Here is a 26389-nt window from a genome sequence, read left to right as displayed (position 1 = left end):
CAGAATTTTTTGTACTTTACTTGTAATTCCACTTTTATCAGCACAATTTAAATGTTTTATACTTTCTTTTTAAATTTTATTTTGTTGAAAGTATTCAGATGCCCCCCATTTTCCCCTCTCCACTCATCTCTCCCCCCCCCCATTGTTTTATAACTTTTAATCTGTTTTTACATTAAAGGAACCTTTTCCATTTTACACTAGAATCTTCCAGAAGTAAATACTGAAAACAGTGAAATATCAATGGGAAAATTACAAAACATCATACAGAAATATAATTCTAGGCAAGAAATAAGGGAAGAAATAAGGGAAGAAAATACAGTGAGTTTTTGTTTAGAAACTGAATATAGAGAAGAGGAGGAAAAGAAAGAAGGACCACTTACAGAAGAAATCATTATAGAAGGTAACCTAAAATTATATTGGTATTTTCTAATTTGTATATTGAGCTTTCTAGGGGGATTCAATTATAGCTTTTGCTTTGAGGACATTGTAACATAGTTGGAGAAATACGTTATTTATATATATCTTAACAAAACAGGGTCCCTTTGTGCTATTCTTTTACAGTCAATATTTTTTGGGGAAAAGTACATTTCTGCCTTTTCATCACTTTTCTTTTTGCCTTCTGGTTTATGCCTTCACTGTTTTGCTGAGAATAACCTATGGGCTTCCAGTAACCTTCTGATGATCAGAAGACCTAGAGCACGTTACATCAAATGACCTTTCTAAAACTGTTCAAATAATTTAATAATTCATCCAGCTTGAAAAAGAGTTGTTTAAAGACAGTAACATGCAAGGTTTGTCCTTGACTAATTAATTCTTTGAAAGTGTTCAAAACTAGGCTGAACAACCACTTGGTGGAGATATTGTAGAGAGAATGGTCAAACTAAAAAAGCCTTACAAGCCATGAACTTTATATTCCAGATTATTGTGACTAATTATACCTAATTTTTTAAATCTATGGTTGGAACCCAAATGAATAAAAATTAATGTCTTAAGTAGACATTTTATATACTTGGCCAAAAGTATTCCAAAATCAAAATATATTTACAAGGTAGTAAATTAAAAAAGTGATGATAGTATTGAAGAAGCCAGCTAGCAATTTCTGGATCTAAGTAGTAATAGAAATTACAAGTATAAAGTTAGGATAAATTGATTTTATCTAATCAGCTATGTGTTTATATGGACTTGACTAGAGAAATAAAAATCATTTTTATAATACTCTTAACATCTCTTGTTTTAAACCAAAAGTACTTTTGTTGTAGTGTATAAAAATTTACTGTGTTCTCATCATGACAGATATACAGCACATTGAAAAAATTCCCAAGAATGAAATTGATCCTAGTGTACCTCAAGACGAGAAGCAAAGTGAAATCTCTATAAGCAAAACCCTCTGCATAGAAAAAGAATTAATCAGTCAAGGACAAACCTTGAATGTTACTGACTTTAGAAAAGCAGCTACTACAGAAATAAAAGACAAGGTGGGCTTGGAAAGAGACAATGAATCTACAGAATTTAAATCACCAAATAATTATTTTTTAGAGGCAGATATATCAATGGAAACAGAGAGCATACACCTAGAAAAAAATGAAGGATTCGATGTTCACCATGCAGATTTACATCTGGAGGTTGAAAGTAACAGAATATCATTTAACAGTGTCTTAAATGAGATGGCTCACAGTACAAATCATAAAAAAGATGTTTCTGAACAACAGTTTAGATTGCTTCCAGAGACTCAAGAAAATGCCACAAAGAAGAAAATTACAAACAGTGACCAAACCAAAACAGATTTGGATTCATCTCTGGATATAAAAAAGAATCCTGGTCAGTGTCAAAAATACAATTTACATGACTCAAGTAATGTTACATTAGATGATAACCCGTATAAAATAGAACAAATACAACTGGTAAATAAAAAAAGTGAGTGCAGCACACCGCCATTTAAACAAACTTCAGATGTTCAGCAAATCTGTAAGGATACTTCAGAGAAACCTGGACTAACTATTCCCTATGACGTTGCACTTGAATGCCCCATTTCATCTGCAGTTTTCGGTGATAATTTGAAAGCATTTCTTAAGAATTCAGATACAAATGTTAATATGATGCCTATGTTAGTGAAACCAAACCCAAGCCCTGGGAAAAGAGCTGTATGTAAAAATCTGAATGACAAACAAAGTCCATTTAAGAACTGTTTGGGAGATTTAGAAAACAGTATGAACATTTCTCATCTTCAAGTTAACAATGAGAATATACATATTTCACAAGCCAAAGATAGGAAAACTGCTGTTCACATGAAAACTTCCACAGAAATGCAGTTTTCCAATGAAGAGAGTCACGTTGATGAGAATCAGTTAACTGAAGCTTCAAAAAATGACCTTTTCCTGTTTGTGGATGTTAATGAAAGACAGCATACATTGTTAAATAATACTGAAAAAACAGAGTCATTAAATGACATCGTTTCAGGAAAAATTTACAGTGAAGGACAGCTGGAAGAATCATGTTCATTTCACATAAAGCCATCTGGAGATTTAGTAAACAGAAGTGGAAAGTCAGCCTTTGATCTTTCAACTTCGGATAAAAAAACTGAGAAAACTCCAGTATATGTGAATTTTTTAGACCCCAGTTCTTGGTCAACAGTAAATCAAAATGAAAGTCAAACAGTGAGCACTTCAATTTCTGGCATTCCCTTGTTGCTGAACGAGAGACCAATAGGTCCCTCAGAAAATGAAAAGACTGTTTCTATGACGCTTTGTAAAAATGTGTGTGTGGATGATGTCAGGAAGGATATTGGGCCAGGTAAGAAAACAAGCTTTATGTTTACTTTTAAAATTTGTTATTTCTGTTTAGTATTCTTAGTAAAAATTCTCCAGATTATGTGAAAAATGAAAACATGTATTTATTTTTTTCCTAAACCTAAAATACTCCCTATATAGTAAAAGTAAAGGCTTTATTTAGATGAAAGTGGATTTTTCACCTAAATCTGAACCAGTTTTGTCAACATATACTGAGGCACAATTGCATTTTGGAAATTTAAAAAAAAAGAATCAAGGACAGAAAATAACAAAAACAACCACAGGTCCAGGCGACTAATTTTAAATTAGGAACTGCTACTTCATCTGAGGTCTTTATTTTCTAGAGCAAATGCCGAGTTGATAAGGCTTCTTCCAGAGCCCATGTTTATCCCTTACACACACACACACACACACACACACACACCCAGAAAAATCACCACCTCTCTCCCTCAGAACCACCTTTTGTCACTTTCTTCCCCCAGTTTTCTCCCTCTTTCCTTCATTTTTCTATTTTATCTGTCCCTTCACCAGCACCACAAATCCAGCTTTTGTTTGACAATCTCAAGGTATAGCATGATTACATTTCATATCATTGCTATGTCATTGAAACACCTTAAATTGAACCCCTTAACATTATGTACCTATATTACTAATACACTAAAATGCTAAATATCTCAGACTATTGTATTAAAACTACCACATGAAATAACAATGTCCAAATTTTGCTTTAAAAATACACAATAGAAAAATAGGGGGAAAGTCATATGAATATTGATGGATATTGGCCCTAACCGGTTTGGCTCAGTGGATAGAGTGTCGGCCCTGCGGACTCAAGGGTCCCAGGTTCGATTCTGGTCGAGGGCATGTACCTTCGTTGCGGGCACATCCCCAGTAGGGGGTGTGCAGAAGGCATCTGATTGATGACTCTCTCTCCCTCTCCCTTCCTCTCTGTAAAAAATCAATAAAATATATATTTTTAAAAATATTGATGGATATTGAAGCTGGGTAATGGGTACTTGAGATTCATACTCTGTAATTGGGAGTATTCGAAATTTTTCGTATTAACGTGTAGATGCTATATAAATGTAACTTGGAGATGAGAAATAGTTTAAGAAGTATGATCATGAGGAAAAGGTTTACTTTGTCATTTGCAGTTTCTTAATCAAAGTTGTTTACATTGTTAAAGATTTAGATTTTAAGGGACTTTGCCTATTTAAGAATATGCAGTTAGACCCATTAAAAGAAATGGGATCACAAGGACAGCTTTGCGTGGCCCTGACTTTAACAGGCTTCTTTTAAAAGGAAAGAGAAAACTTGAGAGAAAAACTGGGAACTAAAAGCAAAATAAGTACTTCTTGCTTACTAGCATGAATGGAGATATAGGAAAAAAAATAGAAAACACCAAAGCACTGAAAAACCTCATTTCACAAAATCTATTTTTTCCTAATAAAATGTATTAACTTCAGATTCCATTAATCTTATCAGTCAAGTGCTATGGTTAGTCAAGTGCTATTAGTCAAGGATCTGGTCTAAGGTTGATTGACCATTTTATCACAGTTCTGTTCTTCTAAATTAAATTTCAGGGGGAGATGTCTGAAATTCTATAAAAATTCAACTTGTAAAGTCCTCAAACTCATAAAAGTTTAAATATTTTTTAAACTTCGAAGTAGGCATGTTTCTCTACATTACTTTTATCTGTTTATTAAATACTAGACAGCCCTTTGTTGGGTTTCTTACTTATAGCCAATTTCTTTTAATCTGAATTGGTAAGATGTTCACTATATAAATGTTTACATGTACAGGCAATGTAGTAACTGGGGAATAAGGATAACATTTTGTTTTATAAGATGTTTATACCATTTCATTCATTTTAATGTGAAATCAGGTTTTAGAAAGTAGCAATAATAAAACTTAATTTTCTAAAATGAAATGTTTAATGTAAGAGCAAAGTCTATGAAAACTATAAAAGATCAAAGTAAAAAGAAAATAGAAATTGTTACTTTTAAAATATAAAAGCATAGAATCAGAGTAAAACAAGTTCAGCCACTAATGAGTGCCTGGAGAATAAAATTCAGTTGTTGCCATTTCCTCTTTGTCAAGCAGATACTACCAGCATTAACAGAGTTGCTGACACTTTGAATAACTCCACTATCCATCCAGATCCCAAGGGAGAGCCCAGTGAAGAGAGGAATGCAACTGCAAAGACTTTTTATGATTCTTCTTTTCCCACAGAACATGTAAGTCAATTAAAAATATTGCCAAGCAGACCTTAGTGAGCTAATTCTACAGATATGTGTAGAACTGTATGCATCTGGATGCTTTAAGACCTAACTGATCTCCAAAATAATATCAAGAGGGCAGCATGGCACCATTTTTCACAATTAAGGTTGATGGAAAACAGCAGGAAAAAGTCACAGTGTATAAATCAAATAGATATAATCCAGCCTGCTTGAGGAAGGAGAGTGTGAGGTAGTGTATTATGGTACTTCTATATTTCAGTCACCTAAACGTAGGAATAGTGACACTGGTACATTTATTTAAACTTAAAATACAACTGTTCACGTTTGAGCATTTAAAATTTTATTCTAATTAAACATGCCTTAAATAATAAGTGAATAAATTCAGCTATTTTTAGTAGGGCTTAATGTTACTTACATTTGGGAAACTGTTGTGAAGGAAGAAATTTATTTTAAATTATTTCAGTTAGAACACAGAATATGAAAGGATCAAATGTTCCTCAATATATATCAAGTATGAATGTAAACATTAAACAAAAGATTTGTAGAGATTATATGGCTCCAGGAGTCTATTTGTCATGTGAAAAGCAACTAACTACAAAAGACATTTTTTTTTGGTAAAATTTATAAGTTGCTTATCTTGGTGTACAAAACTTTAGTGCAAAAAAGGCTATGTTATTCAAAGTCTAAAAAAACCCCACAATTATAACTGCTAAAAGATAACATATAAATGTTAGGAAAGGTTGCTTATTTAAATAATTGCATAGTGAGCTTTTAAAGCTACTATACTGTTTTAAATTTTACAGATGCACATTAACTTTCTCTTCAGCACATCGAAGATGAAAATTACAGTATTAACGCCTTAACATATAACAGGTTTTCACAATAAATTTCATTCTCCTTTTTAAGTATGAGAGACCCCCACTGAGGTAGTATAAACTTTTCTTCTGGGAGGGTTAAAACTGAAATCAGGATTCATCTTTTCACCATTGTGTCAGCAGAAATCATTTCAGCTTGATGTGTCCAAGTGTGTATCTTTAAAATATGGTAAATCTGGCATTGGGAAATCGTTGGCCAACTAGGTAAGTCAGTGAAATCAAAGCAGAAAGGAAAAGCTAGAAACCAATTTCTAATTAGGTTGAATACTTAACATTTATTATAATTGTCCTCTTTTCAAAGGTACAATGGGAATTTCATGTCTCCCTTTCAAGCCCATTTGTATAATTAACCCAGTAGTTCTTTGTGTCTAATCCTAATGCTTTTCTTGCAATTAATGTTTTTAAGAATTTATAGAATTAAAACTTTTTCAAAAAAATATTCCCAAAGCAGTCCTGTAAGGCACATCTATTTTACAAATGAGGAAGCAGTGACACAAATGTGAAATAATTCCAAAGCACTACCTGACGGACTTAAAGTAGGTCTCTTGGCTTTTAGTCAAATGCTATCTACTTTCTCAACTTTCATAATAGAAAAAAATGTTTCTTCTCAAAATACTAGTGCATGTAAAAAAAAAACTGAGCTCAATGGCTAGAGACATTTTCTAGATTTTACTAGGTGTCAAGCACTATGCTAAGTACCACTGTCCCCACTGAAGCTTGATTACCAATCAAGATCTAACGTGGGACACATTTAAAAGCAGACCTATTCTTTTGCCTAGACTACTGAAAATGCTATTATCCTTGCATTAAACCAGACAGATCTCGTCTCTTTATGAAGCCTGTTTACTTGCTCCTTAATATTTTACGTTTCTAAATAGGGCTGTCAGGTGACAACTGGTGGGCCAAATGCAGCCCTCACCCCTTCATTTTAGTTAAGTACAATTTTATTAGAGCACAGCCACACCCATTAACTATTGTCTATGGCTACTTTTGTGTAGCAAGGACAATTAAGCATTGTCACTGAGGGAAGTCACTTGGCCAACAAAGCCAAAAATATTTATTTCTGGCTCTACAGAAAGGTTGCCTACCGTTGTTCTAAATGAAGACTAATTTTATGAAGACTTATAGCCAAAAAGGGAATAAAAGTTATTCCTATTTTTCAACGTATTTTTATGCACTCTAGCCTGTAAAATTTTAGGTATATATTATAAGCTAATCCTCCCTTTTGGTACTTGGAGAGGGTTAGGTTAGTAGCCTGCTGCAATCTTGGTCATACCTAGGAATGAGGATGAGAAATAGGGGCCGCGTAAACAATTCATTTTATATAATGAATTAGGTTCAGTGAAGTTAAATTTTAAAATGCAACCCAAGGACTAGTAACCAGATCTTTGAGTCAAACAGAAAGAGGAAGTATTTTTAAAAGGAGATAGGAAAGAGCAATGATATGTGGCTACATATAGAACTAGAATTATTGCTATAGGCTGCAAAACCCTAGTTAAGCTAAGTAAGACAAGTTTTGTTAAAATCTTGTTTCTCTCTACAGGCAATCTCTGCTTCTGCCCCTCCCACCAAGTAGCTAGTTTAGGGAAACTAAAGCAGATATGTGTAATTGTCTCTCTCCTTCCCATCATCAAGATAAAAAGTCAAAGTATCAGAATTTTGGAAAATGGGCTGATTTGCACTTGATGTCAAATGCACCAAAATGCATCCAGTATTTTGATGGCAAAACAGGACCATTAAATCATAAGGCATCAATCATTTAACTTCAAAATCAGCAGCAACCTAGATTTCAATTTGATATATTTCTATGTATCAGTATTGCATGGGTGACTGTGTACATTCATTTTGGCTAAGCTAAATGAAGTGTGGTGAACTTACTCATATGAGAGACATTATCAGAAATACACATTTACCCATTTTTTCCTGTTACCACTTACTCTTTTTTAAAAAATCCTTACTCAAGGACATACTTTGATTTTAGAGAGTGAAACATTGATGTGCGAGTGAATGTCAATTAGTTGCCTACTGAACTTGCCCTGACCAGAGCTCAAACCCACAACCTGAGTACCCGCCCTGACTGGGAATCGAACCCCGTGACTTTTTGGTGTATAGAACATTGCTCCGAGTCATACCAGCCAGGGCATCAGTTACTTTTTACAACAGCATTTTATATCTAAAAGGAGCTGATGAGAAAACTAAGGCTCACAAAAGTTAAATAACTTGTACTTTGAGGGGACAGATGGCTGAATTCCTCAGGACCAAGAAGAGCAGTCCATAGGGAACTGAGATTAAATGTAAACAGTTAAGAGCCTATAAAAATTTACTATGTAATCTCACTTTGAAAATGACAATGTTTTGAATATGCCACTTTTATCAGTGCAATTGGAAAAGATTTTAATGTAAAGCAATATTCAAAGATTTATGAGCAAATGACATTCATCACAGCCTAATGTATAAAAAGAAACATTTTTCAAAACCTTAAATGTTCCAACAATATATTAAACTAAAGGCCTGGTGCACAAAATTCGTGCACTGGCGGGGGATGGGGGGTTCCTCAGCCCCCAATCTGGGACCCCTAGGGGGATGTCTGACTGATGGTTTAGGCCCTATCCCAGGCAGTCAGACATCCCTCTTGTAATCTGGGACCAGTGGCTCCTAACCGCTCACCTGCCTGCTGGCCTGAACCCAACTGCTCTCCCGCCAGCCTGATCCCCACCCCCCCTAACTGCTCTCCCCTGCCGGCCTGATCACCCCTAACCACCTCTGCCTGAGCCCCGCCACCATGGCTTTGGCAGGAAAGTCGTCCAGATGATGTCTGGTCTAATTAGCATATTACCCTTTTATTAGTATAGATTATGGAACATGGAATAAAATGGAGCCATGTTCCTAAAAGACTTGAATACAGGGAAATGCTAAAAATGTTTTTAATGCAGCATAGAAAATATGTGATTCAAATTTTTAAATAGTGTATTTATACATAAGGGACCAGAATATTTACATCGAATTGTTTAATGGTGGTTGAAATCTTGGATAATTTTAATGTAGTTCTTACCCTATTCCCTATTCTAAATTATTATAACATTCCCTTTTAACAAGTTTTATCTGGTAATCTAAGAAGACCATCAAAGGTGGTGTTTTGTTTTTTTTTAAGGAATTAACTCAAATTTATTTGATAGGGATAAGTTAAATATTCGATTAAGAGATAAATTACAACACATGCATAAAAGGGAATATTTTGCAGCCCCTGACAGTAGTTTATGAGAAATTTTAATGACCTAGGGAAGCAGCTCAGTGGGAAAAGCAAAGATATAAAATTCTAGAAAATTATTGATTATACTAAAAATAGAAAAAAAGCCTAGAGCAAATAGTACCAAAATGTTGATAAATCTCTGGATAGTGGTTTACTACTGATTTTTAGTTACTTTATACTTTTCTCTATTTTCCAAATTTCCAGTATTGTATTATCAGGGGGAAAAAATAGAAATGAACAACATTTTTAGCACAATATTGTAAGTATGACCCAATGTAGTGCTTTGGAAAACATGCCAACTTCCAAATACTGCATTGCTCTTTCCTGTGTCTCCAAAAATGGTGCTCTGAAGCATGAGAGGAAACATGAAGTAAAAGGCAGTTTTTAAATGGTAGTTTACTTCTGTTAGCATTTTAAAATTTACCCTTGTTTTGATAGAAGATACAAAACATAGACATGTTTGGGAAAGGAAAGGAGTAGAAGACAAAACAGATTTTTATCTGCCTGTTTTAAATATCTTTTCTTTCAATGTAAGCTCAAGACCTTTTAGAAAATGTTTGTGGTGTTCCTGGACTATATTAAGAGATCTTGAAAAGCTACTACATAAGCCTACAAATTCACATTTTATAGTTTTTTGGTGCCAAAAGGTAATAGTTGGAAAAAAGCCAAGAAAATGGTGGCTTTATCACGTGCTCATAATTGCAAAAGCTTAAGGATATTCTTTAAACTTATTTGTTGAGTGTTTAGAAAATGAGTAATAACTTAAGTGGTAAAACAAGTTTGGTCTTTCCTAGGTGAAAACAGAGTCTCTGAAATCAAATCTACAAAGCCATTTTCAGGCTCTCAAGATTAAAGATACTACTGATTTAACTGTGTCTTCTTTTGGTGAAGGTGGCTGGCAGAACCTGGTAACAAATCAAATAAAAGAAAGTGAAAAGTTCCTAAGCTTAGAAAATGACAACCAATCTAAAAAAAGAAAAGCAGAAGAGATGTTGACAAAAACAGATTAATACTTTCAGTGGTGAATTAGAGTACTGATGTGGTTTCGATTAGAGCAAAATGACTGTTACATTTAAAGCTTTACAGATGTACTCACTTTTCCAATTTTTTTCTGATATAATGAAGTATACTGCTATGTTTTTGCCCATAAAATGCTTCAGTTAAGATAGCTGATATTGCAAAGTTTGCTGTTAGCATCTAATACCCCTTAAATTGGTCTTTCCTCCATATACCTTTCATCAAAGCTCCTATTGCACCTTCAAGAACACAACTTACATATTATACAAGATAGACACAGTGAGACCCTTCATAATTTATTACATTGTATCCTCTGAAGATTATAATTTCTTTTGAATTTGAGACAATAAATGTTCAAAATTTCAGCTTAAAATGTTTTACTATCATTTAGATGTTTCCCCAAAAGAAAAATATTTATAGCATAAAAATTCAGGTATCAGAAAGACTCAAAAGGCTGTTTTTCACTTTGTTCAAGTTTTGTTTCCAGGCATTAAGTGTGTCATACAGTTGCTGCCATTGTTGTTTTCCAAATGTCCGATGTGTGCTATGACTGAAAAATTAAAAGTCATTAGTCAACCTTTTATCTTGTATTCTTTTACAATACTACATACTTGTATCTAGTCAAAAGCAAGGTTAAATATACATAAAAGACAATTTCAAATTGTAAGAAAATTAGCAGCTTATTTTTTAAAAAATCTTTATCATATTGATCCTGAACCTTCTATTTTCCTGAACTACATAAAACAGACCCCAAAGTCATTAGTATTCTAGCCAATGCTGAGCCATTAAATGAAATGTGCTGGAAAATAGGACTTTCATTAAATAAGCTAATCAATTCAGTCTGAACTTTAATAAAATTATGATAAATAGCAACTATTTAACTACAGCCAATTGATAAGAACATCACCTTAGTTCTCTAAACATTTAAGTGAAATAATCAGAACAAATTAAATTGTTCTACAAAATGCTGCAAGTATTAAGTGTCTTACCTGACAACTACTTTTCGCTGGGTCTGATCAATTTTGCAGTAGACCATTTTTGTTTTCACAGCTGAAAAAAGACATTTTACATGACATGTTATAGGGAAAATGCCTAAGAAAAACAGCTTAAGGTATGAAACTATGACCAAGCAAGCCATAATAAAATTTGACAGTTTTCTAATATAATTTTACAAGCTGGCTCTTTGAATCTAGTAACACAGCAATATGATGCAACTAAGGAGGAGGTCATGCATTTATTTATCCTATGGTTGCTGGGCTAATCCATACCAAATATCATATAGTGTTGTTTTTAATACATATATGTTTTATTGATTAGAGAGAAACATCGATGTGAGAGCACAACACTGATCAGCTGCCTCCCACATGCCTCCCCTCCCCCAGTTTTCGTTAAGGATTCTAGATGTTCTCTACAGTCACACCTTAGGGGGCTGGAGGGGAAGATTTCCTAATTAGGTATTTCTTTAGAAGTATGTTTAAGAATTAGAGCATTAGAAGCCATGTGAATAGTTGTTTGTTTTATTAATTGTACAATTCCCCCAACTTTTAAACTTAAAAGGCTCAGGGGGAAAAATCCTGTTAAATTACTTTGTAATACCAATGTTGAGGAAGAAGGTACTGTTTCTAGGCCAATCATAAAAAACTGATAATGATTAACATCTGCAGGACATTTAATACATGCCAGGCACTGGCCTAAGTGCTTTACCTGCATTAATTCATTTAATCCTCACAACTACAAATTACTCCTATATTCCTATTTCATAGAGGAAGCAAGACCTGTTCTCAAACCCAGGTCTGATATAAAAATCTAGGCTCTTAACCACACTATGGTATACCACCTAAAGGTTTTTGTTCTATATGATTTTAAGGAATAGAACAAACACCAAAAACCACATAGCAATTTATATTTCCATTGAATTTTCACTCTACAACTATAATCTGCTAATCTACTAAACATACACATTTGTTACAAAAGAATCTAGCTTTGTTAGCATATGGCTCAGCTTCAAGATCTAAAATCTTATACTGCATGGGTAAAAGACAAATAGAAAAAAAAAGTTCTAATTGCCTTACCATCAATAACAAATGCTTCAACATCATCAGCTCCAATCTGAAGTTCCTGTTGCATTGTATCAAACGAAATTTCTTTATTTTCCACTGCCATTCCCATAAAAGTAAGTAGTCTCATTTTTGCCATATTCTGTTCATGTAATAGTCCTGAATAACAACAAAATAGTGAAATTGAGTGGTATCAATGCTAATAAAAGATCAATTACAACTCTTGTGTCAAACTGTAGAAGTCATTGTGTTTGGGCACTTCATATATAGAGTAATTTTGACAAAGCTTATATTTTCAAATCATAAACTGACCCCATAATTAAATTATGGAGTATTTAAAATTATTTTTCTAGAACTACATTTATTACTACAGTGCTATAGGTAATAGATACAAAGTTAATAAGACTGGGCTATAAAATATTTCTAGGCCCTAAAGTTTTTTTTACACCTTAACTTATTTTATACTTATACACTTTAGGAGATAAAATTTCATAAGGAAAATTTTATATAAATGAATTACTTATGCTTCTTTTTATTAATAGACCCCGTGTTTAAATGGAGGATTCCTTATCTACTTACAACTTTTTCTGTGTTTTATTAGGAAACATGAAGTGTTTTGTTGTTGTTGTGGGGTTTTTTTTATGTGCCTCAGTCTGGCCACCGACACAGGCATCAAGCTAGGATGAACTAAGGACTGTACATCTGCTTTGCCCCTGATTGATATAAAAGCAACACCACCGTGAATCAGGTGTCTCCTTGCCCATTGCCAGGGGGTGGAAACATGAAGTTTTAAAACATTTTCATACATATTCAGTCATGAAAACATTCCATTTCCTGTCTGTTCACTTTGGATTTAAAAGTTAAAATTGTATGCCCAGCCAGTGTGGCTCAGAGGTTGAGCATTGACCCATATAAACCAGGAGGTCACAGATTCCTGGTCAGGGCATATGCCTGGGTTGTAGGCTTGATGCCCAGTAGGGGGTGTGCAGGAGATAGATGATTCCCTCTCCTGACTAATATTTCTCCCTTCCTCTCATAAATCAATAGAAATACATTAAAAAGTTAAATAAAAACTGTAAAAGTGTGTTTATCACTTTATATTTACAGACTAAGATGATTAATACTAGAAAAAATTAAACAGTACCATTAACATACTTGTTCTTTACAAGGCCTAAGTAGAAAACTGTATAGATAACTCAAATTTTTGCCTTGCAATTTCTAAATGCAACATACTGTTATAATTATTCATATAAAAAACAACTGTTAGACCCTTTTAAAAGGAAACTTAAATTATCTGGTCCTGCTCCTTTCACTTTAAAAAATAAAATTGAGGAGTAAAGAAGTGAAATGCTTTACTTACGGTCACAAAGTGGCCTCGAAAATAGGTCCATTTATAAAATAAATAACTATAAATATTTACAAATTCTGAATATTCAAGTGTTTACCCGTTTCTACATGGAAACTGAATTATAACATATACACTTGATTTGATGCTTCTCAATTATAAAAACAAGTTTCTAAAATTAATCTAGAATTACATGCCCCTTTTCTCTGAGCTTTCCAATTTGGTAATCTCACCATGATCATAACCCTTTTGTAATTAAGAGCCTCAAGTTTGTATTGTTTAAAAAGTTCCCTCTAAGCACTCCACAAATAAATTTGAAATATGTAACATTTATTATTAGCAGATGACTAGGAAAGCCCATTAATATAGCACATGTCTGTTAATTAACTATAATTATGATGCAGGCTTTCTATTTGGCACAGATTCAACAAAAACACGATCATCATAACTCAGATGAATGAGGTACCCAAGTAAGTATTGCTAACCAGTTTAATGGAAATCTACAAGCATCAAAAAAATCAATTAGTGCACATTAATCCTAATTAACAAATGAAAATTAGATGCTGATTAACTTTCTGAAGCAAGAAGGTAACAACTGGATTAACACCAGACTACATGTGAACATGTTAGGGCAATTCAGATGACACAAGATAATTCTTCTGTTGGCCCAAATTGTCAGTTAATAAATCCCGTCTGGTCACTTCGGATTTAATATTTAAAAGTCAAAACTGTATGCCCAGCCAGTGTGGCTCAGAGGTTGACAAACTGAGTGTTTTGATAAACTGTTACCATCTGGAGAATCTAGACATTTGTAACCAAACTTTAAACTGTAATAAATGTCTAAAAATATATCTAACTAAAAATATACATTCAAGATGTTTTCCACAGAGCATCTATTACAAACAAATTTCTAATAAAAGACTGCTAATTTGCATGGATGTAAAAGAAAAAAGGCAAAACAGAATTTGATTTCCAGGAATACTATGTTTCTCCTGTTAATGAGAAAAAGATTTTTCTCAAGAAAATTTCTTAGCATTCCCAGTTCTGTGGGCATACATAATCCCTTTTAATATGTTAAAATGATAAAAACACCAAAAATTTCTAAGGTATAATTTAAAATACTCTTTAAAATAAAAATTTACTGCTATAGTTACCATAAATCAAAAAAAATCAAAGAAATGAAAATTATTTCTAAAATAAATTATGTAAAACTATTCATTATATATCATACAAGGGGGAACCTACGTTTAAAAACATTTCAAGTTGATGTTTAATGTCACTACATCAAAAGAAATCTCCAATCCTAGGACTTTTGCTCTCAAAATCAAGCTATTAAGCCAGTGAAGTATGAGTTCAAGACTTGTAGGAAGCTGTGCTTTATTTCATGAAAAGTAGAACATCACCTTCAAAGAAGAAGTCATAGTGTTCTGTGTCATATTTCTATTTTAAAGTTATAAAAAAAAATCTAATTTTATGGAAACATTTATTCATTACTAATATGTCAAAACCTTAATGCAGTAATAAAAAAATGTGCATCACTGAGCAATTTCTACATTGTCACTGACCCCTGCCTTAAAATGCTGCAATATAAAAAACGTAATTTTAATGCATGCAATAGCTTATGAACCAGTGCTCCTTTGAAACAGTCAATTACACATCAATGGGGGAGTGTCAAAGTGTTAATTACTACTCCTTTTTCCTTGGTGAGTAAATAAAGAGGTTGCTGACATTAACATTCCATCACATAGCTTCATGCCACAAAACAAATTAACTGGGACAGAATGTGGTTTTCTGGGTCTAGTGCACCTGGCAAAGCATTCTACACAAGCACACTCGTATCTACTTTATCTTGGTGTATTTCAAATGCCTTATTATGTTCAGAATAATTCAGTCTTGTCCAATGCCGAAGTTTACAGGTGACAGGAATGATTACTATATTGAGAACTAACAGTATAATCAAACTAAATTATAAATGCATTCTTTACCTATGTCTCAAACAACCAGGAAGACTAACAATTAAATTTTAATATGAAAAACATATAATGTATTTTATTACCTACTAGGAAAAACAAAGCATCTTTGTTTCATAGTTGACTTCACTCTCTTTGAACAATTTAAACTTGTTAAACTATAGATTTTCTAATTTTCCTTTTTGTAATTTTAGTATGTTAAAGACATGCGCTAGAAGGAAATACTGAATCTACATGGAGTTTGCTCAATGAGGACAGTAAGTCAATTCAAGTTGGTGAACATTTACTGAGCTCTGATGCCCTAGAACAGTGGTCGGCAAACCGCGGCTCTTTGGCCCCTTGAGTGTGGCTCGGCATTAGAACCATTTCTTCAAAATAGACTCGCCCAGGCCGAAAACTGACTTCTGCACATGGGCCACGAAGTTTCAATAGAACTGTATGTGCGCGCCCGCACATGGTATTTTGTGGAAGAGCCACACTCAAGGGGCCAAAGAGCCGCATGTGGCTCGCGAGCCGCGGTTTGCCAACCACTGCCCTAGAAAGACAAAGGCAAAATCATAAAGCTAATACTTACTTTGCTGTTTTCAACAAACTGTAGTTAGGAAAGTTTCTCCTATCATGTAAAATCACAAACCACTTTCTAATCCCATCTACAGCTTTACTTAAACATGCTTAGTGATACCATATAATTTGTTAATTTGGGGCTAGGGATTTGCACAAATATAAAAGTGTATCATAGGGAGAAAAATCTCTTTGTTGCAATTACATTAATCTGGCTTTTTTTAAAAAGCAACAAAAATATAAATCACCATGCATATGAATAAGGAGTAAGGTCCTTTACAAAGAAACAGTAGTTTCAAGCTCTTTCCATCACGAATGCTTTTGGTTTCTGATTCCCAGTTCATTCTAAGTAATATTTTAAACTGCCTATCTTTATTTGTTGCTATCCATCATATACCACTGGTTAGGCCAAGATCATATTTGCTGGATCTCACAGTACAGAACAGTTTTAGAATAGCACATTCCCATTTCTCTGTACCCCTCCAAAGAATACACCCCAAAACTTACCAAGTGAATCTATGAAGTCTTTATTATTCTGATAAAACTTGACATATGATGCCAATTTAGCATTCACAAAAATGGTTAAAAGCTATACAGACCGAGACAAAAAAATAAAGATACAATATTCATTATAGAATAGTAATAGCTCAAAATACTTTTAAGACACTGACTCCCAGTAATATATTTCATTCAGTGCAGGCATTTTAATAAGTTTGATCAAATTACCATCTAAACCATTTGTTTAATAAAAGACTCACTTAGATAAATCAGTAAATACAGTGAGCTCTAAAGATGGTGGTAATGGCATAGTACAAATGGAAAATAACCCAAAACATATTTATACTTGTACTTGAAAAGGTTATTAATGTGTTTTAAAATATAGGATTTACTTTCTTAACTGGGCTAGCTGACACTATATAGTAAAAAGAAATTTCTATTATTTAGGTTCATAATGGCCAGGCAAGTGAGAAGATGAAGGAAAAGGAAAAAAACAGAACTGTGTTCAGTAGTTAGAGAAAAGCTAATCCTAAATTTCAGTCTGTTCCTAGTTCTCTTTCCACCTCTATAGACATGTTCACTAATACAAAGTAAGAGAGTTCTTTTATACAAAGAGTTCTGCTTTAGTATGTTAAATTTAGGAAAAGATAATATTTTTCACATTAAGGATAAACTACTTACATCATGAATAAGCTCGCCTTCCAAAAATTTGACTGGTTTTAAAGTAAGAAGATGGTCAAAAAGAAATGCATTTGGATCTTTCAATGCTCGTACAATACACCTTAATTAGAAAACAAAAATCCAAGCTCAGTCTTGAAATTCAGTATGTCTTGCTGAGTTTGCAGGATGCAATACATTTAATTCAGTAAAATATCCAAGAATTCAATATACAGAGCATAAGAAAAGCCTTAAGAATAGGGTTAAAACAGGCCAATAAATCTATACATCAAGTATATCAGTTTAACAAAATAATAAATAGTTGGAGACAAAAACATAGCTGGAAAGTACCACAAAGTAATCAAAGAATAAATAAAACAGCTGCAGCATCCTACCATATGCCAGACACTAAGGTAAGGATTCATTCAATGAATCCTCATAATATCCTGAGACATGTAGTCTTAACATGCCCATCTTATGAATGACAAAACAGGCTCAGAAAGAGCTCACCCAGTAAGGGCTAATTAAGTGTTGGAGCAGGCAGTCTAACCTCACAGATACTTTCCACTAACTACCCTTTCAACCAACACCTATCATGTATACAGGTCCTGTGTGAAGCAATAACCCTGTAAGTTATCATAATTTGTTTCATAAATTTGAAAAGCTGATTTTGTTCTTATTGCTACTAAGCAGACTTACGACTATTTGAAGCCATTATTATTATTGGGAATAGGCTAAGCTAATTTTTAGCAAGCCACCAACTTTTCCTCATCTACACACCTTTATAAGTTAAAATTGACCTAAGATTAGATTCTATTTTTCAGGTTGAGATTTTCAACCCATACCAGCAAATTCCCGAACAGAAAACAGTATGTAGCTAGTTCACATACAATTTGTGGTTCTTCCAGTATCAAATTTTCAACTTTAGTATCTCGATTAGAATCACCACGGAGCACACAGTATCAAATGGCTTTGGATCATTGGCAGGTGCAAACATGATTTCAGTTATATGACTGAATACTGTAACTCATCTCTAAGCTGCTGATAGTCATTATGAGAACAATGTGTTTTTAACATTACCTGTGGGCATCAACTCGAGCCTGGGAAGCATTGTCTTCCGTGTAACTTCCTAGCAATTCTACCATGACTTTTGAAGCGGCATCACTAAAAAGAAATATTGCTTTAAGAATTTCAGAATATATCACTGCTATTCATTCATTAAAAAATATTTACTATGCCAAGTACTGTGTCAATGATACATACAATGGTCCTGCTCTATGGGAAAAGTCATGGCACTTTCTAGAAGGTAAGGCAGACAGACAATAAGCAAGCATGTGCCATGAAGGAAATAAACAGTGATTAGAGTCAGCATCATGACAGAGTGAGATGACGCCTTATTTCTCCCCTTAAAGTTGCAAGTCAGGCAACCATAATTCAACAAAGAATCCTTTGCTCAATACACAAACATGTCTGAGAGATACATGCATTGAGACATCTGATGGTAGGCATATCAGAAGCAGCAGGGGTGGTGGAACAGGGGGAAGGACAGACACAGGTCTCAGACAGTCTGGCACCTGCCCAGCCCCAGCTGATGTGGTAGTGAAGGAGTTGGGCTGCAGCCCCCACAGGGCAGCCCAGAGGGTAGGAGGGACAAAAGCAATGTTCTGGCCTGAATACCCAGTGCCCACTGTGGCTAAACCCGGTGATGGGGGCAGAGATGGGGTATAGCAGTGTGGCAGCTGCAAAGTGGTGGCCACCATTAGTATGAAGAAGGCCAACCCACAGAATCACACCACCACTCCCAGCCACCCCTCACCAGTAGAACCTATAGAGGCAGCAGGGATGCCACCGACAGCACAAAGCAGCTGGTACCTTCGGGTTACAAGGAGGCTGCACTGGGAAGTCGCAGGCTTAAAGCCCCATTGCCCACCACAAGGGTGGTGCACTAAGACTGAGGGGACCTGGACATAAAGGGGCATTTTTCACAACTAAGGCAACACCAACTCACGAAGATCCGAGAGGTAAGAGAAAACAAAAACTGCACTATCTACTGGAAAACAAATGAAAGACCACTACTTATCAATCCACTAGAGCAAAACAATATTTAGAAGAGTTCACTACCCCAAATGCCCAGGCAGAGAAACAATCCATCAAGTACCATGAATAACCAAGGAAACAAGGTAGCTCAGAAAGAAAATGAAGTCTCCCAAGACATGGAAGACTATGATTTAAATGACAAAGAGAATTCAATATTGCAGTTATGAAAATACACACACACACAAAAAAAAACCTCAAGAAGATGCGAGAAAACTCAGAAAGGCAGTTTAATGAAATCAGGAATAAAATCAACAGGAAAAAGGAACACTTTGCCAAAAAGATTGAAACTATAAAAAAATTTTTCTGGAACTAAAAACCTCAATAAATGAGATGAAGAATGCACTGGAGAACATTGGAAACAGAAGACTAGATGGAAGAATTAGTGAGCTTGAAGACAGAAATCTAGAAATGACTCAGGCTGAAGAGTGAGAACTGAGAGTTTAAAAAAATGAAAGAACTCCTCAAGAACTGACTCCATTAGAAACAGCAACCTAAGAATAATGGGCATACCAGAAGGAGGAGAGGGAGAAGTGAGAAGTGAGCCTATTCAAATAATTGATGAGCACTCCCCAAGCCTATAGAAAGAGCTGGACTCTCAAATTAAAAAAGCTAAGAGCATTAATTACCTTATTTCAAAAAAGACCTTTTCTAAGACACATATTAAAACTGTCAAAAGAGCCAGGTGGGTTTGATTCCGGGGTAGGGCATATGCCTGGGTTGTGGGCTTGATCCCCAGTAGGGGCGTGCAGGAAGCAGCTAATCAGATCACTGTCTCTCATCGATGTTTCTATCTCTCTATTCCTCTCCCTTCCTTTCTCTCTAAAAATCAATAAAAATATTTAAAAACAAAACACTAAACTGAATGCTAACTACTTACTGAGTATATAAAAGAATAAATATTTTGGGAATGAAGTTTGCTAGGTAGGCTGGATACAACCCTTAGGAACCCAAGATCTTGCAGAAACTCAATAGGTATTTTAAAATTTGCAGTTATCTTTAATAGGTAAAATTTACAAAAAGATTTATAACAACCCCAGAGAACAAAGGAGAGCAAATTCACTTATCTTTAAAAATCAGCCCTCAACTACTCATTTTGCCTGTAAGTTTTAAGACATCAATTCTAAATACCTTTTCTTACAATCCACAAGTGCCTCATAAAGTAGCCTTAGAAGGGTATGTTTTTTCTCAGTGGTAAGGTTCCAGTCAGAAATCCATTTTCTAACCTATGATGAGATTGATAAAGGGAGATTTAGTGATACAGCAGAATATGTTTTCACAATTTAAAATGTAACATTTAGAAAACACATATTTGCTACTTTGATTATAATATAAAACTACACTTATTAGCAAAACAAGTATTCCACATAATAACTCACCTGATCCAGCTCAGTTGGAATATATTGGATGGCCCCACAAGATGCTGCCACTTTAATGAGGCTACAATATACTGTATATCTTACAGGAGTATTCTTATCCATCCCATGGAAAAGGTTGCTTAGCCTGGTTAACAAACAAATAATAATAAAGTTTGAGATCAGTAACTACAGTGATTAAGTTGAGAGTATCTGCTCTCACAACAAACGTGAGACAGACACTATTAATAACTTCACCTTACAAGGAGGGACCTGAGGCACAGAAAGTTAAGTGACTTATCCAAGGTCACACAACTTATAAAAGCCACAGCTGACAGTCAAGTGTCAGAATTCTTGCTTTAAACCATCAAATGACAATGACATGAAAAGAGCCCCTGGAAAAAACTGAGCCTTTTTCAGTTCTTAACTTACAACTGCAGTCTCAGAGATGGGCGTTCACCTTCCCGAAATTTGACCAGCTTTTCACAGAGGTTTTCAATCAGAGCTTCTTGCTTTTCTGGCTCCAAGATCAACAGGAGGGATACCACGCTGTTCATCACACTTTCAACATCTACACATGACATGCATGGGTTAATACAACTGTGATACTATGATACTTAATGTATCTGAATTTCCAGTATTCAAAGACCATTAAATATAAGACACTTGTATATTTTATTAAAGAAATAAATTATTACCTAAGATTTGGTTTTCAATCAATAAAACAGAAGATTGATTTACATGTCTACTAATACAGTGGCAAGATAGTCAATCATGTGGAAGTTATTGGTTAGGTCTTAGGCTAGGATACTCTCCCAATTAAAGAAAACATACAAATGGAAAAGTTATTTAGAAATGAAAGCTATGTATTTTCTGACTGGGTCACTAATTTTCAAGTGTAACCTATTAGTCATTTACCAAGTTTAATCTGAAACCTTAACTAGAGATTTCAGGACTCTCAATTCTCAAAATGTCCCATTTCATGTCAATAAATAGGCTGAGCCGGCGTGGCTCAGTGGTTGAGGGTCAACCTATGAAGGTCGAGGTTCAATTTCCGGTCAGAGCACATGCTCAGGTTGCGGGCTCCATCCCCAGTGTGGGGCATGCAGGAGGCAGCCGATCAATGATTCTCTGGCATCACTGATGTTTCTTTCTCCCTCTCCTTCTCTGAAATCAATAAAAAATTTTTTTAAAAAAATAGGACATCAACCAAATCATTAAATAGCTTTTAGATTGTTATTATATCTCACTTGATATTAATCTAAACCTTACAGAAAAGAAGTGCTTCTTTTTTTTCTTCAATTCATTCTGAAATTATCAATATTCAGTGTGTGCAGTAACACACAAAAACATTCCTGATGTAAAAAAGATGTTTTCTCAAAATGGGCTTACTTCATAGGTATTAACAGGTTAGAAAAACCTGAAAGTATGTACAAAGATTAGAAACAGTGCTTCAAAGTTCTAAGGTCTGAAACAAAAATATAATTCACAAGAAAATTTTAAAAATAGGTTATTAGAAATACCACAAAAAAATTAAAAAAAACAAACCTTTATCATCTTCCTTCAGACATACATCACAAGCTTCAATAATTTGAGCTAAATCTACATGAAGTCCACCTTCTGAGTTCTCTTCTGAAATTTCAGCTCCTTTAGATTTCAGATAAGCTCGAAGCTCAGCAGCCTGTGGAATCAAACAGGGTTGCTATATAGTATCTATAAAACTGACTATGAATGACAAGATCTCAAACCATTGTCCTATTTCTAAAAAAATGAATATAAATGCTGTATTTAACAATGACTTTACCTCATCCATCATCACAACCCCCACAAGTTTTCCTCTACAACTCCCAATGGGTACACAGGCCCACTATGGCCCACATATATCAACTTCAGAATTTCTCTCAGATCACCTATATCCTGCTGGAATTATAGTATATAGCAAAAATCTTTCTAATATAACCCAAAGCCTTTGAGGGGAGGGGAGGTGAGATCTGACTTGGTAAATTCAATTTGTTTTAAAGAAATAAAATGTTACTGCTCTGAGGTGTGCATAACACCACTACTTTGAAAACTTACAAATATTACGGTGGTAGGAGAGTAATTACTTGTTAATAAAATGTCTGAGAACCTATCTGAGATGAGCATTTGAGGAGCCAAAGATAAAAAGATGATGCCTTTGGCTTTGGCTGGTGTTGTTCAGTTGTTTGGAGCTTTGTCATATACAACGAAAGGTAGCAGGTTCAATCCCCAGCCAGGGCACATATCTGGGTTGCAGGTTCGATCCCAGTTGGGGCCCTTATGGGAGGGCAACCCTTTGATGCGTCTCTCTCTCTCCAATCAGTAAGCATGCCCTCGGGTGAGGATTAACAAACAACAACAAAAAAGTGATGCCTTCAAATGCTTCCTTGAACAAAATACTTATATCAAATTGGATCTACTATAAAATTAACCTTTAGAAATGCAAAATGCATTATCTGGATCAGAAAGCACCTTTGCACCTATAAAAGTATAACGGCAAGACTGCATCCAGTATTTAGACATTTTTTATCCTAATATGTACATATAATATTTAACAACTAGTTCTTTATTTAGAGTTCAGTATGTATGGCAGATGGTATTTAAGATATGAGTGCATCCAGTATGAATGCAGATGGTATTTAAGATAATAATATGAGTAACTGAAAAAGAGAGGTAAGAATACCATTAGTAAATGCCTAGCTATCATATTTTCTAAACCCACAGATATGTTTTGGCTACCTAAGAAAAGTATATTAAATCTGTAGATCTGATGATACTATCCTTTCAGATAAAAACATAGTCACTTCACCTATGAATTGGTAGTAAAATAAGACTTCATAAAGCAACTTCACCCTGTCAGAGAGCACAAAAAATACCCCTGGAAAGTACACTTCGGTATGAAGAAAACACAACATCGTCAAAACAAAGGCACCTGGTTCAGTTTCTACTTTGTAGACATAAAATAAATTCTTTTAACAACTATTCAACCAACAGTTTATTGTTTTGTTTTTAAACTATCACCCTCACTGGTTAAAAGTAGTGTTTGTGGAGTGGAACAAACCAAGGAAAAGAAACAAGGATCCTGAGCTCCATTTAGCAATTTTAATTCAACAGAGAATTTGATCAAAGTTAACCTCTTGAAAACAAAATCACCTCCTTACCTGAAAGTAATGGCTAGAGTGAAATTAATATATTACAAGAACAGTAACGTAATTTAAGTAGAAATGACGCTTTAAGCCTAACATATACATATAAACCTCACTTGGGGATATTTTTTTCCATTGATTTTTAGAGAGTAAAAGGGAGGGAGGGAGGAGAGAAAGCAACCTCGGTGTGAGAGAGACACATCCATTGGTTGTCTCTCTGTCTCTGTCTCTCTCTCTGTCTCTCTCTCTGTCTCTCTCTCTCTCCCTTCTCCCTCTCCCTTCCTCCCTCCCCGGTTAGGTTCAAGGGCCCACGCTCTAACCACTTAGAAACACCTGCCAGGGCTAAAACTAAAATATAATCAATAACAGTGTTGTGTGTGTGTGTGTGCGCGCGCGCGTGTACCACATCTACAATTCTACAAGTATGTTAGAATAGTAATGATGTCTTCTATGGAAATCAAAGTTTCCATGTTAGTGGAATAGCAGAAACAAATGACAACACGACTTCACAGAACAGTTTCTGCAAAATTACCTTAGGGATCCTTCCATGTTTAGTTTCACTCCCACCAACTCCAGTTGAACTTCTGTGATGGGGAAAAGTGCAAACCCCAGACAGAACATTTAAAAATGTGAGGACGGCTCACCAGAGGTATGCCTCCAAGTATGAAGGTGGAAGTGACGTTTTATTTTCAGGTTAGGAGCCCTCTCACCCTTGCACGTTAAGAATATAAACTACGGTCTATGTATAAAACAGGCCGCCTGTGCCTTTGTGACCCCGACACCGTTTTCATCGTCAACCAAGTTGTGTTTCCTTAGACGGCTCACAGCCTCGAAACGCTGGCCACCTCCCACTCCGGCGGTGACTGCACTGGGGGGACTGAAGCCGAGACCTTTCCCAATGGGTCCAAAAGGACTGTGTCGTCAGGAGGGACTCCGGGCTGAGAAAGTACAGACACCGACCCGGAAGTTGGCGGGGAGCGAGGGGCCGGGGCCGGGGCCGCCGGCTGGTGCGCCTCCGGGACACGAGCGCGCGCCCCTGCCTCCGCGCGCCCGGCCTCGCGGCCTCGCGACTCTCCCGTGTGGAGGGTGAGCTGCGGTCCTCAGCCCCCGAGTCGGCTCCGTGGGGCGGCGTCCCTCCCACCCGGCCCCCACTCGGCTCTTCACACCCCAAGGCTCCCCAAACCCCGCCCTGGCGGCCCCGCGGCCCCGGGAGCACACCTGGTCTTCCTCACTGATGTCGATGAAGGCCGGGACGCTCATGGTGAAGGCCCGGGCGCGGCGGCCGCTGCGCTCGCCAACCACGCCAACCGGAAAAGGAGGCAGTCGGGCTCCCGGACGCTTCCAACCGCTTCCGGGTCACCTCGCGCGGGCCTCGAGGGGCGGGGTCACGGGGAGGGTGGGGCCACGGGAGGGCCGAGTCCACCGCGGAGGCTGGAGGCGGGGCGGGCGTGCCCTCTGGGGCCGCCTCCCTAGGTGGTAATTTAATTAAACGACTGTCCTGTCACAGCCAGGCTTGCTCCTCGCTGAGCCCTCTCTCCTTTGGGGTCCTGGGATGAACGGACTGTTGGATGAACGAACATTTCTTGTGATCACAACAGTTGTTCCGTTCTAGCCTCGCCCCCTCTGCCAGTCTCTCAGGCCGCATCTCCTGACGCCGCAAACGCAAACGTTGCTCCCAGCAGCCCATCGGCCCTGCCTGCCTTTACCGGCCACCCAATCTAACCCCTCTTGGCAGTCCTGAAAGGGCTTCCAGCTGCGCATTTGTTGCTGAGCCCGCCCATTATTATTATTATTTTTTTTGAATTATAATTTAATCCATTTTTCTGCCTTTATTTAGGAACAACCTGGCAGGCAGGGTTCTCTGCGCTGAGGATAACAGTAGCTTCTACAAGACGCTCTCACATGCAGCCTACGTTCCAGTTGGGTACATACAGGCCATAAACATTACAAAGTAATTACAAAGGCAGTCCTAGATGGCATTGGAATACCTGCTGCACCATTTGATGTAGGTGTGATTTGGGGAAATTGTTTAACCTCTGTGTTTCAGCTTCCTCTAGGGAAAAGTAAATTAGTACACAAAGCACAGGGTGAGCACTGAATGTGTTAGCTATCAATATATATATATAAAACCCTAACCGAACAACGGGTCGCTATGATGTGCGCTGACCACCAGGGGCACACGCGTAACATGGCGGGCTTCAGCAGCAGGCGGCAGAGCGTGGAACATGGCGGGCATTGGCCACAGTGGGATGGTGGAGCAGGTGAGCAGGGGCCCCAGACCAAGGCGGGGCGCCAGTCACTGTCATCGGGGCGAGCCTCTGGTGGTTACCGAAAATTCTTTGCTCGCGCGTGCCATGGTCCCACCTGGTGCTCGCACCCGCTGTCGGTGCCCAGTGCCGCCCCGATCGATCGGCGCCGTCAGCGGGTGCAAGTGGCAGCTGCTGACCCTGATCGCACCTCAGGGCTTCTCCACCTCCCCCTGCTCCTGAGGGGCAATGGGGGCCAGCAGCTGCCTCTTGA

At 36.5% G+C, this 26389-nt stretch overlaps 2 protein-coding genes across 3 annotated transcripts in view; one reads left to right on the top strand and one right to left on the bottom strand.

Annotated features, from left to right (window-relative positions):
* Window positions 1-10255, top strand: part of CCDC73 (coiled-coil domain containing 73) — a 60927-nt gene extending 50672 nt beyond the window's left edge. Inside the window, 4 exon segments of the mRNA XM_054725641.1 lie at window positions 202-400; window positions 1294-2790; window positions 4890-5023; window positions 9946-10255. Of these exon segments, the coding sequence (XP_054581616.1) occupies window positions 202-400; window positions 1294-2790; window positions 4890-5023; window positions 9946-10161 (2046 nt within the window). The 3' untranslated portion in view covers window positions 10162-10255.
* A 196-nt stretch (window positions 10256-10451) lies between these two features.
* Window positions 10452-25199, bottom strand: EIF3M (eukaryotic translation initiation factor 3 subunit M). 2 transcript variants are annotated; one of them, XM_028156683.2, is made up of 11 exons: window positions 25088-25199; window positions 22254-22386; window positions 21138-21276; window positions 20730-20853; window positions 20482-20576; window positions 18337-18420; window positions 17281-17380; window positions 16609-16690; window positions 12241-12384; window positions 11158-11218; window positions 10452-10718 (listed from the first exon to the last, which is right to left on the bottom strand). In XM_028156683.2, exons 1-11 carry the CDS (start codon window positions 25127-25129, stop codon window positions 10598-10600), a joined length of 1125 nt encoding a protein of 374 aa, XP_028012484.1. In that variant the 5' UTR covers window positions 25130-25199; the 3' UTR covers window positions 10452-10597. The 2 variants fall into 2 exon arrangements, with proteins under 2 accessions (XP_028012484.1, XP_054581617.1); XM_054725642.1 differs by lacking the exon at window positions 25088-25199 and adding an exon at window positions 24402-24424.
* Window positions 25200-26389: the final 1190 nt, after the last annotated feature.

Source organism: Eptesicus fuscus, chromosome 13 (genome assembly GCF_027574615.1).
Source record: "Eptesicus fuscus isolate TK198812 chromosome 13, DD_ASM_mEF_20220401, whole genome shotgun sequence".
NCBI classification, from domain to species: Eukaryota; Metazoa; Chordata; class Mammalia; order Chiroptera; family Vespertilionidae; genus Eptesicus; species Eptesicus fuscus.
This window is presented reverse-complemented; position numbering and strand designations above follow the sequence as displayed.

Bases quoted from the DNA above. Each gene is read 5' to 3' on its own strand.
- EIF3M (XM_028156683.2), bottom strand. From the start codon at position 25,129: ATGAGCGTCCCGGCCTTCATCGACATCAGTGAGGAAGACCAG. The intron at 22,387-25,087 runs GTGTGCTCCCGG...TTGATTCCACAG, and splicing joins ACATCAGTGAGGAAGACCAG to GCTGCTGAGCTTCGAGCTTA. The intron at 17,381-18,336 runs GTAATGTTAAAA...TTTCTAATTAAG, and splicing joins GCTCGAGTTGATGCCCACAG to GTGTATTGTACGAGCATTGA.